A 12173-nucleotide genomic window follows, 5' to 3' on the forward strand; every position below is an offset into this window, starting at 1 on the left:
ACGTGAAGGACACGTGGCGGAACCTGGTTGGTCCGCTTGTCAAACGGTGATTGGTGGATAAAAATCCCCTAATCAGTAGGTACCTGCCGTGGCGCGGGAAATTCCAGCCTATTTTTCCGTCTAAATACATTTTTTACCCTAATTTCATTCGGCATTTTAAGTGTCGATTGATAATTTTGGGCCTTTTCTGACTTATTATTATTTGGGCTAAAATAAGAAAATAATTAAATAAAAATAAATAAAAGGTTTGGGCCAAAAATAAATAATAAAACAATAAAAAAAAAAGGTTTGGGCTAAAATTAAATAATAAGTTTGGGCTGAAATTAAAACTATGCTTTTACCAAACATCAAGGCTAATCCATGGATTGTTCAAAAATACGAATTTAATCAAATACGATTTTTTAAGCACTCTCGGGATTAAATACTGAACCCGACCAATAGTGGCGGTGAAAGGTTGTTCATCATCGGGTTTGGTTTTGGGGAGACATTTTTAGGTGTCTACAGGTACCTATGTCTATGGTGTTTGATAATGGCCCTCAGTTTGAGATGCCTCAGCTCAAGACTTGGTTGGGGGATCAAGGGATCTCCAACTATTTTGCATCAGTCGGCCGATCCCAAGCAAACGGCCAGGTTGAAGCCTTCAACAAACTCATCTCGGACGACATAAAAAGAAAATGGAAAGAGCCGGTGGCTTATGGGCAGAAGAATTGATTCATGTCCTATGGGCCATCCGGACAACATCCAAAAGGTCAACCAGGGAAACCCCATTTCTCATGGTTTACGGTGCTGAAGCCGTCTTGCCCATCGAACATTACGAGCCTACCCTCAAAGTAATGCTCTATGATGAGGAAGCAAATTGGGAGGCCATGCGTCTGGCTTTGGACTCTCTCCCAGAACGCAGGGGCAATGCCGACTTGCGTCACGAGATATACCGTTTGAGAAAGACAAGAGCCTACAACAAGAAAGTGCACAAGCGCCCTTTGAAAGTTGGCGACTTTGTGTTACGAAAAATGGAGGCAACCGGTAGGGCCAACAAGCTTGGAAAGCTTATTCCAAATTGGGAAGGCCCCTACCGGATCTATGAGGAAGTTAGAAACGACACCTATCGCCTGGAAACCCTAAACGGCAGGCGCCTGCCTAGGACTTGGAATGTAGACAATTTGAAAAAGTACTACTTCTGAGTTGTAAAATTTTGTAAGCAAGAAGTTTATTAATGAGAAATCGCTTTTTGTTTTCAATTATGTTTTCCTTTTTCAAGTTTTAAGGCCGTCTGTGAAATTCACAGGCGGCCCAATTGGTGAAGTCTCTAAGTTTAAAACTTAATAGACGATTCAACGTTCATTTTACATGAGGCCACTGGCCGGATAACTAAGGTAGGCCCAATTGGTGAAGTCTCTAAGTTTCGTGGGTGGGGGAAGGGAGGGTGAGGTGTTTCGACAGGTGAGAGTGGTGGTCGGGGGGGAGGGGCGCAGTTTTTCGGCTGGGTGGGGGGTGTTTTCGGGTGGGGGAGGGTCGGTGGAAGGGGTGGGGGAGGGCCGGTGGTTTCGAAGGAGGGAAGTTTTTTTTTTTGGTTTTTTCTTTTTAATTTATTTTATATTTTTTAATTTAATTTATTTTTGGACCAATGATAAGCTGACACATGTTATGATGACCTCTTATTAAAGGTTGTTGACTTCTGTTGACCGGTTTGGGATTGAAGAAAAAGAAGACCCCCAAAAGTTCGAATTATTTCAGAATAATTTAAAGTTGGGATTATTGTACCAAAATTGATAAACGTTGGGATTATTTTATCTAATTTTTCCTTTATAATAAAAAAAAAACGGATATTTGTTGACAAATAACACTATCTATACGGTAAGTCTAGACAAAAGTTCTAAACAAATAAGACCTAATTCCCAAATGTAACCAAATGAGTCCTTTCTTATAAAAAAAAATTAATAAAAAAAAAAAAATTGAGTCCTTTGAAGTTGGAATTACGTATTTGGGTGAAGAATTATACTCTCGGTTTCTTCCCCTTTTTCATCACCAAACCATAACCCGCTTATCACCATCTCGAATTCTGAATAATAGTTTACAAATTCATGAAATATTTCTTCTCAGCTTCGTGAAATAACCTAAGTTAATCACTTTGATTAAATTATTCTTTCTCAAATAATGTTGGGTGGTTTGTACGGCGATCTTCCGCCGCCGTCGTCTTCTACGGAGGATGAAAAACCCGCTAACCCGTCGGCTAGCGCTGTATGGTCAAGCAGCGCAAAGATGGCTCCTCCGACGCTTCGAAAGCCAGCGTTCACTACCCCGCCTTCTATCATCCGATCTCAGGCGATTATCAGCAAGCCCAAACCAATTAAAACCCTACCTGCGGAAGACCCTCCATCAGAGGCCCTGCAACCGGCATTGGTGGGGGTGACTTCATCCGTAGTTGAGGAGTACGACCCAGTGAGACCCAATGATTACGAGGTGTATAGAAGAGAGAAGAAGAGGCGAGCGCGGGAGGCGGAGCTGAAGCGGGAGCTCGAGAGGCGGCAGCAGGAGGAGGAGGAGAGAGAGAAGGAGAGGAGGGAGAGGGATAAGGATAAGGATAGGGATGAGAGGGATAGTAAAGTGGGTATTTCTGGGGAGGAGGCGTGGAGGCGGCGGACTGCAATGAGTAGTAGTGGTGGTGGTGGGCAGCCGCCTGGTTCCCCGTCTCCTCCGGGTGGGAGTGTGGATGGGTTTGCTATTGGGAAATCGGATACAGTTGGATTGGGTGTAGGGGCGGGAGGGCAAATGACCGCGGCACAGAGAATGATGGCGAAAATGGGGTGGAAGCAAGGCCAGGGTTTGGGGAAGTTGGAGCAAGGAATAACTACTCCTTTGATGGCCATGAAAACTGATAGGAGAGCTGGGGTTATTGTCAATGCTAGTGAAACTAAGCAGCAGCAGCAGCAGCAAGAGAAGAAGGTAAAGAGTGTCAACTTTAACGGGCCGCCTACCCGAGTTTTACTTCTGAGAAACATGGTATGCAATCTACCTTCCCCAACTCGTTTAATGAAATATGTTTATTCTGCCTGTGTATCCCTGATTATAAAGTCAAAGATGATATGCTATTCCTCCTGTCTGACGCCATTGTCAAAAACACACAATAATCATTATATTGCATTCAATCAATCAATCACTATAATCATTATATTGCATTGTAGGCGGTAAAAGATGTAGCTTTCTAATGTGCATTATGTTTGTCTTGAGTCCCTTTTGATGAATTTGCACATTTGACTTTGATCGTGTTCGGAACTAGTTTTGATTGGTTTGACCAATTCAAACCGCTACTTAATAAAAAGTTTGAGTGTATAGCACGAGTAATGTAGGAGCTACTACCATAACCATCAACTACCCCCACAATGCATTTTGCCAAACATGGCCTTAAAAGCTACTGTGTTGAATAATAAAGTTCATGGTAAAAGATTTAAGTTATTTGGTTCGTCCGTTGTGACTAGTAGATTGGCCCAATACTTTATCCTCCACTAGAATTATAACTCTAATTAATAGTTTATTGGATTTAATATGAACTTTGATTTAATAAGTTTAATTAGGTAATCAATATGTTTAGCCAGAAACAGCTATCGCTTAATAAGTCTAATTAGGCATTTGGGCTTATAATCCTATAGAGTTGCACACGCAAGTATGGACTATGCTAAATTAGAATTGAGTGGGCCAAATGAAACAAAGCCTTGCAACGCCCTAGGTTCCGTGTGTGAGAGTGGCTATGCAATTATGTCAATAAAGGAAGAACAAGTCTCCTTTGATAAATGTCGGTTAAGAAATAATATCTTTAGATGTATTGAATATTATTGGTTTGAATAAGATTTACATTTTCATCCCCGTGAGAATGAGAAAGAGAAGTTAATCTACGGCTTGATTGTGCGTGTGCCTGCTGTTAAAGGGATTGCAAATGGGATACTTCAATCTTCATCAAAGAGGCATGTACCAAAAGCCAAATTAATAATATTATTAGGTTTATAATTAATGTGTATAACTTGTATATGTATTTAATTCAAATCTTAAATGTGGTATCAATAGCCTTCTTAAACATTATTTTTTTAGTCTAATTATAAATATATCGTTCAAATTATGTGATATTCAGTGTATTTAAAGGTGTGCCTAGGCACTAAATGATTAGGGTTATCCGCTGTTGGCGAGGTTCATGAATTCATCAAGGCGTGCGGGAGGCACACTTAAGGTGCATTTGTGGAACGCATAAGCAAGTTTTCGTAGTTGTTTATTGTGCACCTCGCTTTAAAGAGGCACATCAAAGCGCATCATTTCCTCTATGGCTTTATCATCTCATTGAGCCTGAAGCATTTTTATACATTGGTGATATTATTAATTGATCTAGTTATTAATACTGGCCAGCAAACAAAACTAGAATAATCTGCTATTGACGAAATAGTAGAAAAGGAAATTCGGATTTAAAATCATTATTGAACTATGGTACCACATAATTAGATATCAATAATTAGTGGATTGGAATTATATAGTAATAACTAGTCCAAATAGGTTTTGATATAAATATATTTTGTAGAAAAACATCTAAAGAATCTATACACACATTGACTATGATTCTAATGGGACTATTAATATACCTTTTGATGCGTGCCTTTTTTGGTAGGGATTCGATTGGTTTAGGATCCAATTGCAATCCCTCTAATGGCTTGTACACACACTATATTGCCACAAGAAACGTGACAGCCTATATTAATTGGAAGAGGAAGATTCTATTTCTCGTATGTCTAATTGAATTTACCAATTTTCTATATATCTAATTACGTATTATTGCTTTACCAACATTTTATTTAATCAAGGAAGACTTATTTTTCCTTTATATACATGGTTGGACTACCACGCCCACCCGTGATGGCCTTTTTTCATTTGGCCACTCTATACTAATTGGGCTCGGTCCATCTTGTACGTGCGTAAGATCAGTTTAAGTTAATCCGTAAGCCCAATTACATTAAACTTACTATTCAATTGTAGTTTCTTGTTAAGCATATTGATTATTAAATTGAAGTTCGAGTATAGTCCTATAAACTATTAATTAGAGATATGTACATTGTTTAATGACTATAATTTTATAAACTTCCACTTGTACTTTAAACAAATGTACATAGCTATTCCCTCTTATTGTCTTTATTTTTATTTAAACATAAGCTAAAATTATCATGTATTTTTATCTATAACCCATGAGTTAAACCATCAAGACAAATATTTATTCAATATTCTATTTGAGTGTGGGTATGTATTTCACATTTTGCACTCTTCGAAAGTCCATAAGACAATGATCCTAATATTCAAAGAACAATCCCAATCTTGTACATTCAATTCTATCTTTCTAAATTTCGAGCAGTGCCTTTATTATCTCCTTTTTCTGTACAAAGTTTAGCAATGTCAAAGTATTAATCCAGTTGAAAACAAATAATGAACTACTTAGATATGCAACATTCTATGATAGTTTAATGAGATAAGTTTGTGAAATTTAATTCTTACAACATTCTATGATGGTGGTATGTCCAATACAAGTTCTTATTTACTACCTCCGTTAACAGTTATTTGCAACATTTGCCATAAACGGAAGCTACCAATTATTTGCAACAAATGTTTTTTTTTCCTCTTTTAGTAAGTTTTGTTGTATAAAATGACCAAATTGCCCTTATTTAACCAACTTACTCCCTTAATTATTTCACTAACCATATACTATTATAAGTTTATAACCCTAACTTAATCATCTAATCTTACAAAAAAAATCAGATCTTTTTTCAAAAAAAAAATATCAAATCTCAACATTCATCTTATTCATCAAATTTCTCTCTCCTCCTTCATCATCAAATTCTCACTCCTCCTTCATCTTCCCATCTTCAGATCTGGAGGTGGTCTCTCGTGGGTTTCGTAGGTGTGGTGGTTATGGGCGGCACGAGCTTCGTGGAAGGTGGTGTCGTGGGTGTGGTGGTTTTGTGGGTTTCGTGGAAGGTGGTTTCGTGGGTGTGGTGGTTTTGTGGGTTTCGTGGTGTTGGGTTTCGATCGGGTAGTGGGTTCTGGGGGCGGCGTGGTGGTTGATTTTCGAGGGTGGGAGGCGGCGATTTTCGAGGGTGGGAGGCAGCGTTGATTTTCGAGGGTGGGCGTGGTGTTGGGTTTCGATCGGGTAGTGTTTGTTGGCGCATTTTGGTGGTTTTTGGTGGGTTTTGATGGTGGTTGTCGGTGGGTTCGTAGGTGTTGGTGGTTTTCGGTGGGTTTTGGGTTGTCGGTGGGTTGGGTGGGTTCGGTGGTGGTGGTGGATCTTGGTGGGTTCGGTGGTGGTGGTGGTTTTCGGTGCTGGGTTTGGTGGTTCTGATTATTTGTGGTTTATTTTTATTTTTTTTTTATTTTTTTTTTAGGAAAGAGTGGTTTATTTTTAATTGGATTAGTGCTTAAGTACATGCCCTTATATTTCAATAATCTTGTTTTAAAACTTTTGCCTAGGAGTCCTCGCATGTCCCTTTCGTTGCAAATAACTGTTAACGAGGTAGTAGTATCCATGCAATTGATTTATGACAACTTCATCGACTAGCCCATGATACAACACTATAAAATAACATGAAAACCAGTCCATTTAAAGATCATTATTGTCCATTTTCAATGATTTAGGTTAGGAACTTCTTTACTCTAAAATCTCCTGTTCACTTTATAAGGTTTTTTCATTTAAGACATCATCTCAATGACCTATTTGAAATTTACAGATTAAATTTGGACATTAATTTAATACTAAACCCAGATTAAATGACATTGAACTTTAAGTTCATTAAATGATAAAAAAAAAAAATATAACATAGAGGTTTTACCATTATAACTACGCGTTATAATCTAGATTGTCTCTAGAGATTTAATCCATATCTTCATATATGCTTAATTTTAATTTCTAGATTAAGGTATAAGCTAAAGTGATTCGGTTATACAAGTTAGCAACTTTGCCATTTAGGTGTTTCTCTTGCAACTCTTAAATTGTAAACTCAAGGACGTGAAATTTTCACAGAAGATCCATTGGATTTGATGTGCTCCCTTTGCTTCTTGACTTAAACGATGAATCCACTAATAGTCTCAAATTGGAAATAGGGAATAGTTGAGTTGATACTTGTTTAGGGTAACATCGAGTTCAATAATGAATATTTAATCCAAATTTCCACCTTTGTTGAATCTTTAACAAGGTATTCTATGAATTATGCTAAGCTTTGCTCATCTTTCCTTTCAGACCAAATGTATAAGATGAAGTTTGCTTTGTTATATCTTTAACAACTAAATCATCTTCTACTACGATACATTTTTCTAGTTCGTTCAAGGTACTTTACGAATGTTCTTGGCTACACTGCAGTGCACCTTACCTAGATATGCATGGTTTTGACATAGAAGGATATCTTCATTGACATGTACTACAAAGGACATAAAATTACCCCCACTAGCCTTGGTATCACAAAAATTCCCAAAGCATTCCTTTTGAACTATAAATTACTTTAACTACTTGTTTGAAGTGTAAAACTTTAACTCCTTAATGCTTAAATTAATCCAAAATGGATTTTAAAGCTTGCATACCTTCCTATCATATGATCAGTTTGATTAACAAAGCCCTTTTGGTATATCATATACATTATGCCTTCTGAAATTCCATTGAAGATGGCTTTGATATCTGTTGCTTAGTTTCGTACAGTTTTGTGCATATGACAACTTGCAATTGTCGAATGTATATAGATAGGTTCTGGCATAGGCGCATAGCAAATAATGAAAAGGTTTCAATAAATCCACTTGGTGAATTTTGTCCGTAATATTTAACAAAGCTAGCTTTAAAACATAAATGTTTTTGTTTTGCTAAACAAGCTTTTCACTTTATCTTAACAACTCCATTTTCAGCCAAGTTAAACTTTGAAATTTCAAATATGGATTTCATCTTAGATTTCATGGCTTTAAGCCATTTGGAGTTTGTATCATCAAAACTTTCTTAGAGGTATAAGGTTCATACTTTCTAGAAGTAAGATTTTATAGCCTTTCGGTCAAGAATACATAGGTGTATCCTTGTCACCAGTGTTTGAAAAGTCTAAGGCATAAAGGATCATGCTCCTTTTATGGTCTAGGTGCGGCGATTTTGATGAGGCACGGCAAGGCGCATTACACCCTAGGCGCAAACCATTATTTTTAGAAACTTTATATTCCCTCTTTTTCTTAATAATTGCAACACTTTCCTTTTTCGTGCGTTTCGTGATAATTGCAATACTTCCTTATTTGATAAAAACCATCTAATACTTTACTATTTCTCTCTCTTTCCAACCCCACTTACACTACTTTAAATTCCCTTTTTGAACCCTACCCAGCTACCTTATGATTTTCTAAAAACTTTGTGCCCACCCTACTATTGCGATTATTATGAAATGGAGGGAGTATTGCTTATTATATGTGCTTCACTTCAACGAGGGGCGTCTTAGGTGTAAGGAACTCTGAAACGCGTTGGTGTGCCTTAAGCCTTTTTTACTAGTCTTTTGACTTGCCTCTATGTCTTCCAAACCTTCATGGAATTTTTGAAACTATGGAATTCTTCTCAATTGAGCTTGTGTTAGGAGTTTCAATCCCCTTTCGGGTTGTTGCCCTTCTCGAATATCATCGACATGCAAGACATGCAATTTTACCTTGTGATATTTACTTTTTACTTTTGGAATGGATAAAGTATAAAACTTATGCTAGTTTGATAGATTTGGGGGAGTTAGAATTAAATTTTGGAGGCTGCTAATGATTTCATCAATAGCTCAATAGGAGCATTGTACAATTGGTGAATATCGCTATTGTGGAAGCTGATATCGAGTTTAACGTTTTATAGTCTTGGACACCATGGGTTGCGTAATGGTTGCCAATCTTGCCATTCAAAGTTATTTGCTAGATATGATTGTTTTTGCTGTCACACACACACACACACACATTTTTATGTTATGGAGATGCCTTCTTGTCTTTTGCTTGACATGTGTTGATCAGTTATCTAGTAGTGGTCTATTCCTTGGAATTAGTGATGACTTCCATTGGCTACTGAATTGTAATATTTTTCCATTTTTTCTATCTAATAGCTATTGTAGATAAGTATGTTTGAGCTCTAATACTCGTATATTTTTGCTGATAACTTGTACCAATACGATTTATTTGTTGATGCTTCATTATTATTTTTCAAGGGGTTAAACATTTAATTTCAACATTTTTATAGGAAGTAATGGTGTCTGTCCAATCTGGGACATTTCAATATGCTACAAGGCAGTCAAGTTGGTGATGATCTTGATGATTTTGTATTATGTTCAATAAATTCTTTTCTATGCTTTAAACTATTCTCTCTAGGTCGTGGTTCTAGTATTGTATTACCATGAATGCTTGTTATAATTAGCATCTATAAGAAATCAATATTAGGGGAAGGGTATGTTAGTCATAGCCTGTTAGTAGTAGCCTGGGGAACAAACTAGAGATTTGTTAAGAGGGATTTTCTATAAATAGACCTCATAAGGAGGACTTAAGTGATGTTGAAAATATTGTGAAGTTTGATATTGGGAGAGAGTGAGCCTCTTAAAAGCTCATGTTAGGAGAGCATCCACCTCTCAAAAGTGGAATTATTGTTCAATTTAGTGTAATTCACATATTAATACTATAATCATCATCTTCCTTCTTAATTTTTGCCATTGTTAGTACTGTAATCAAACTAATCTCTAGCAGCATCATCCTAAAATTCCTAGTGGACATCTTTCTTGTGTTTAGAGCTAAACATAATTAGCATTTAGTTTTGTAGAGCTCGACATGGATAATTTAGAAGACACTTTTATTGATCTCATCTAGGAAGAGGGTTGCCTGATTATATCTGAATGTAATTAGGATTGTATTGCGTAAGATCACATTTTAGTATCTATGGTTTGCTGTTAGAGGCTATAGAAGTTTATAGAGCTTTACATTTGATTCCAATTATGGGCCATGTGAAAAGAAGGGAATCTAGAGAGAGAGGAACGTGGTGAGTACTCACACCCACCACCATCACCACCCAAATTCACCTGCAAACTAAATCCACCCATCAAGAGAGAGGAATTCTAACCACTGTTATATTCACAAGCTAAAATGCCTCCCAATATATAAAGGTTAAGCCACATGTCACCTGCTTGTAATAAGGTTAATTATAGAAAGGGCCTTGGGACCTTCTCAACAAGCCGCTGCACTACCTCCTCAGCTAACTTCTGAGTTAATGCTGGATGTTGAACCAGAGTCCTTACTGGGGGTCAGAAACAAAGCAGGAACTGGAAGTGTTACTAAAATGGAAGCAACTACCAGAGTATGAGGCCACATATGAAGATATGGACTACTGAGGCAATGACACTCAGATTTCCAGATTTTTACCTTGAAGACAAGGTGAAGCTTTGGGCTGGGGTAAGGCAAGGAACCAGAAGCCTTCTATTCTATTCACCTATTTTCACAAGAATGGCGCCAAAGATGGTTAAAACTACCTAAGGGTAGAGTAGTTATTTAACACTAGTTTGTTATGAGATGCCTGGGAAGAGGAGTTTGTTATGGGAAGCTTGGGAAGTAGTGAATTCTGTTATGAGTTCTGTTAGAGGCCTTTAAATATAAATACGTTGTACTTTGCTGTTTGGGGGTAAGTTGAATATCCTTTTGGAATTTTCCTCTTTATTTTTCCTTGTAGGAGAGCCCTTACCTCTCGAAAGTAAGGAGGTTGTATTGTGTGATTACTTGGATTATCAATAGAATTCACTGTCCTAATTTTTTTTTCTCTTTACTCTGTCAATTATTTCCTGTTCTCCTCTCCAGTTTCCAGCATCTTTATAGAAAAGAAAATAAACAACATTGATGCAATATGATTGACATGATTGAATCCAACTTAACAGTGTGCTTGTATTGCTGGTTTAAGTTCAGAGATGACTTCATGAAAATAATGTTTCAAAGGAGTGTTTTGACATTTAAAGAAGATTTTAGAGAAGTTTGGGGTGAAACTCTGCGAGTTGGCGACTATATTATAAATCTGCTTTTTCTGGTTAAAGTCTTGTTAATCCCCTTCTGTTTTATATTATAGTGTCAACATATTGTGGAGAATAACCTTAATTGAAATACAATCATTGATTAACCTTCAGAATTAAATGGTTCTTTGTAAGATGTCACTGACCTGATACTGTTTTATGCTTTTATGTAGTGCCTAAAATATTGGTGACAGAGTAACAATTCCCTGCATCTTTTATTCACAATGTTCCGAGACATTCTGTATACCTTTAATTTTTTTTTTTTTGTTATCTCACTTGTGTGATAATAACCACTTTCTCATTTCACTTATGGTTATTGAAGGTTGGTCCTGGTGAGGTAGATGATGAATTGGAAGAAGAAGTAGGATCGGAGTGTGCAAAGTACGGAACAGTTACTCGGGTGCTTATATTCGAAATCACGGAGTCCAACTTCCCATCTGATGAAGCTGTGAGAATTTTTGTGCAGTTTGAGAGATCAGAGGAAACAACCAAGGCTTTAGTTGACCTTGATGGCAGGTTTTTTGGAGGGCGAGTTGTACGTGCCACATTTTATGATGAAGAGAAATTCGGCAAAAATGAATTAGCTCCGTTACCAGGAGAGGTTCCTGGATTTTAAGGATTTCGCAAGTGTAGGCTGGTCCAGAAGGTGCACACTAATTTATCAACTTTTTGTAATTTGTCAAAATAGGCTGTTTCTTGTGTAAAAAAAAAAAAAAAAAAAAAAAAAAAAAACTTGCTTTTACTTTAATTAGCTCTTATTCGTAGTCATAACAGTTAAATCAATTTATTTACCTATTTTATACAAGAGTTATATATGCAATTCAGGCTTTTTTTTATCAATTGCTTCCTAATTGTTTTCGAGTCATTTATTTATTAGGAAAAATTGCCCTGATTGATTCCAATTTTACATAGTCCGTCAATAATAATCCCTACTTTTGATTATTCATTATCACTCCCAACTTTGTATGGAATTAATTTCTATGGCATCCAAATGCCTTGAAACTGGTTCAAGAGGTAAATTTTGCTAACTTGTGATTGGTTGCACATGTGTCGCAATTTGTTTGGTTCAAAATATTAAAAAAAAACATAAAAAAAAAACCACAGCCACTTCCACCACCACCACCACCA

The 12173-nt window shown here is 36.9% G+C and overlaps 1 protein-coding gene across 1 annotated transcript; it reads left to right on the plus strand.

The window, feature by feature from the left end:
- Positions 1 to 1028: 1028 nt before the first annotated feature.
- LOC110711294 (DNA-damage-repair/toleration protein DRT111, chloroplastic-like) lies at positions 1029 to 11777 on the plus strand. Its single transcript, XM_021889673.1, has 2 exons — positions 1029 to 3000; positions 11368 to 11777. Exons 1-2 carry the CDS (start codon positions 2155 to 2157, stop codon positions 11659 to 11661), a joined length of 1140 nt encoding a protein of 379 aa, XP_021745365.1. The 5' UTR covers positions 1029 to 2154; the 3' UTR covers positions 11662 to 11777.
- Positions 11778 to 12173: the final 396 nt, after the last annotated feature.

Source organism: Chenopodium quinoa, unplaced genomic scaffold (assembly GCF_001683475.1).
Source record: "Chenopodium quinoa cultivar QQ74 unplaced genomic scaffold, ASM168347v1, whole genome shotgun sequence".
Lineage (NCBI taxonomy): Eukaryota > Viridiplantae > Streptophyta > Magnoliopsida > Caryophyllales > Amaranthaceae > Chenopodium > Chenopodium quinoa.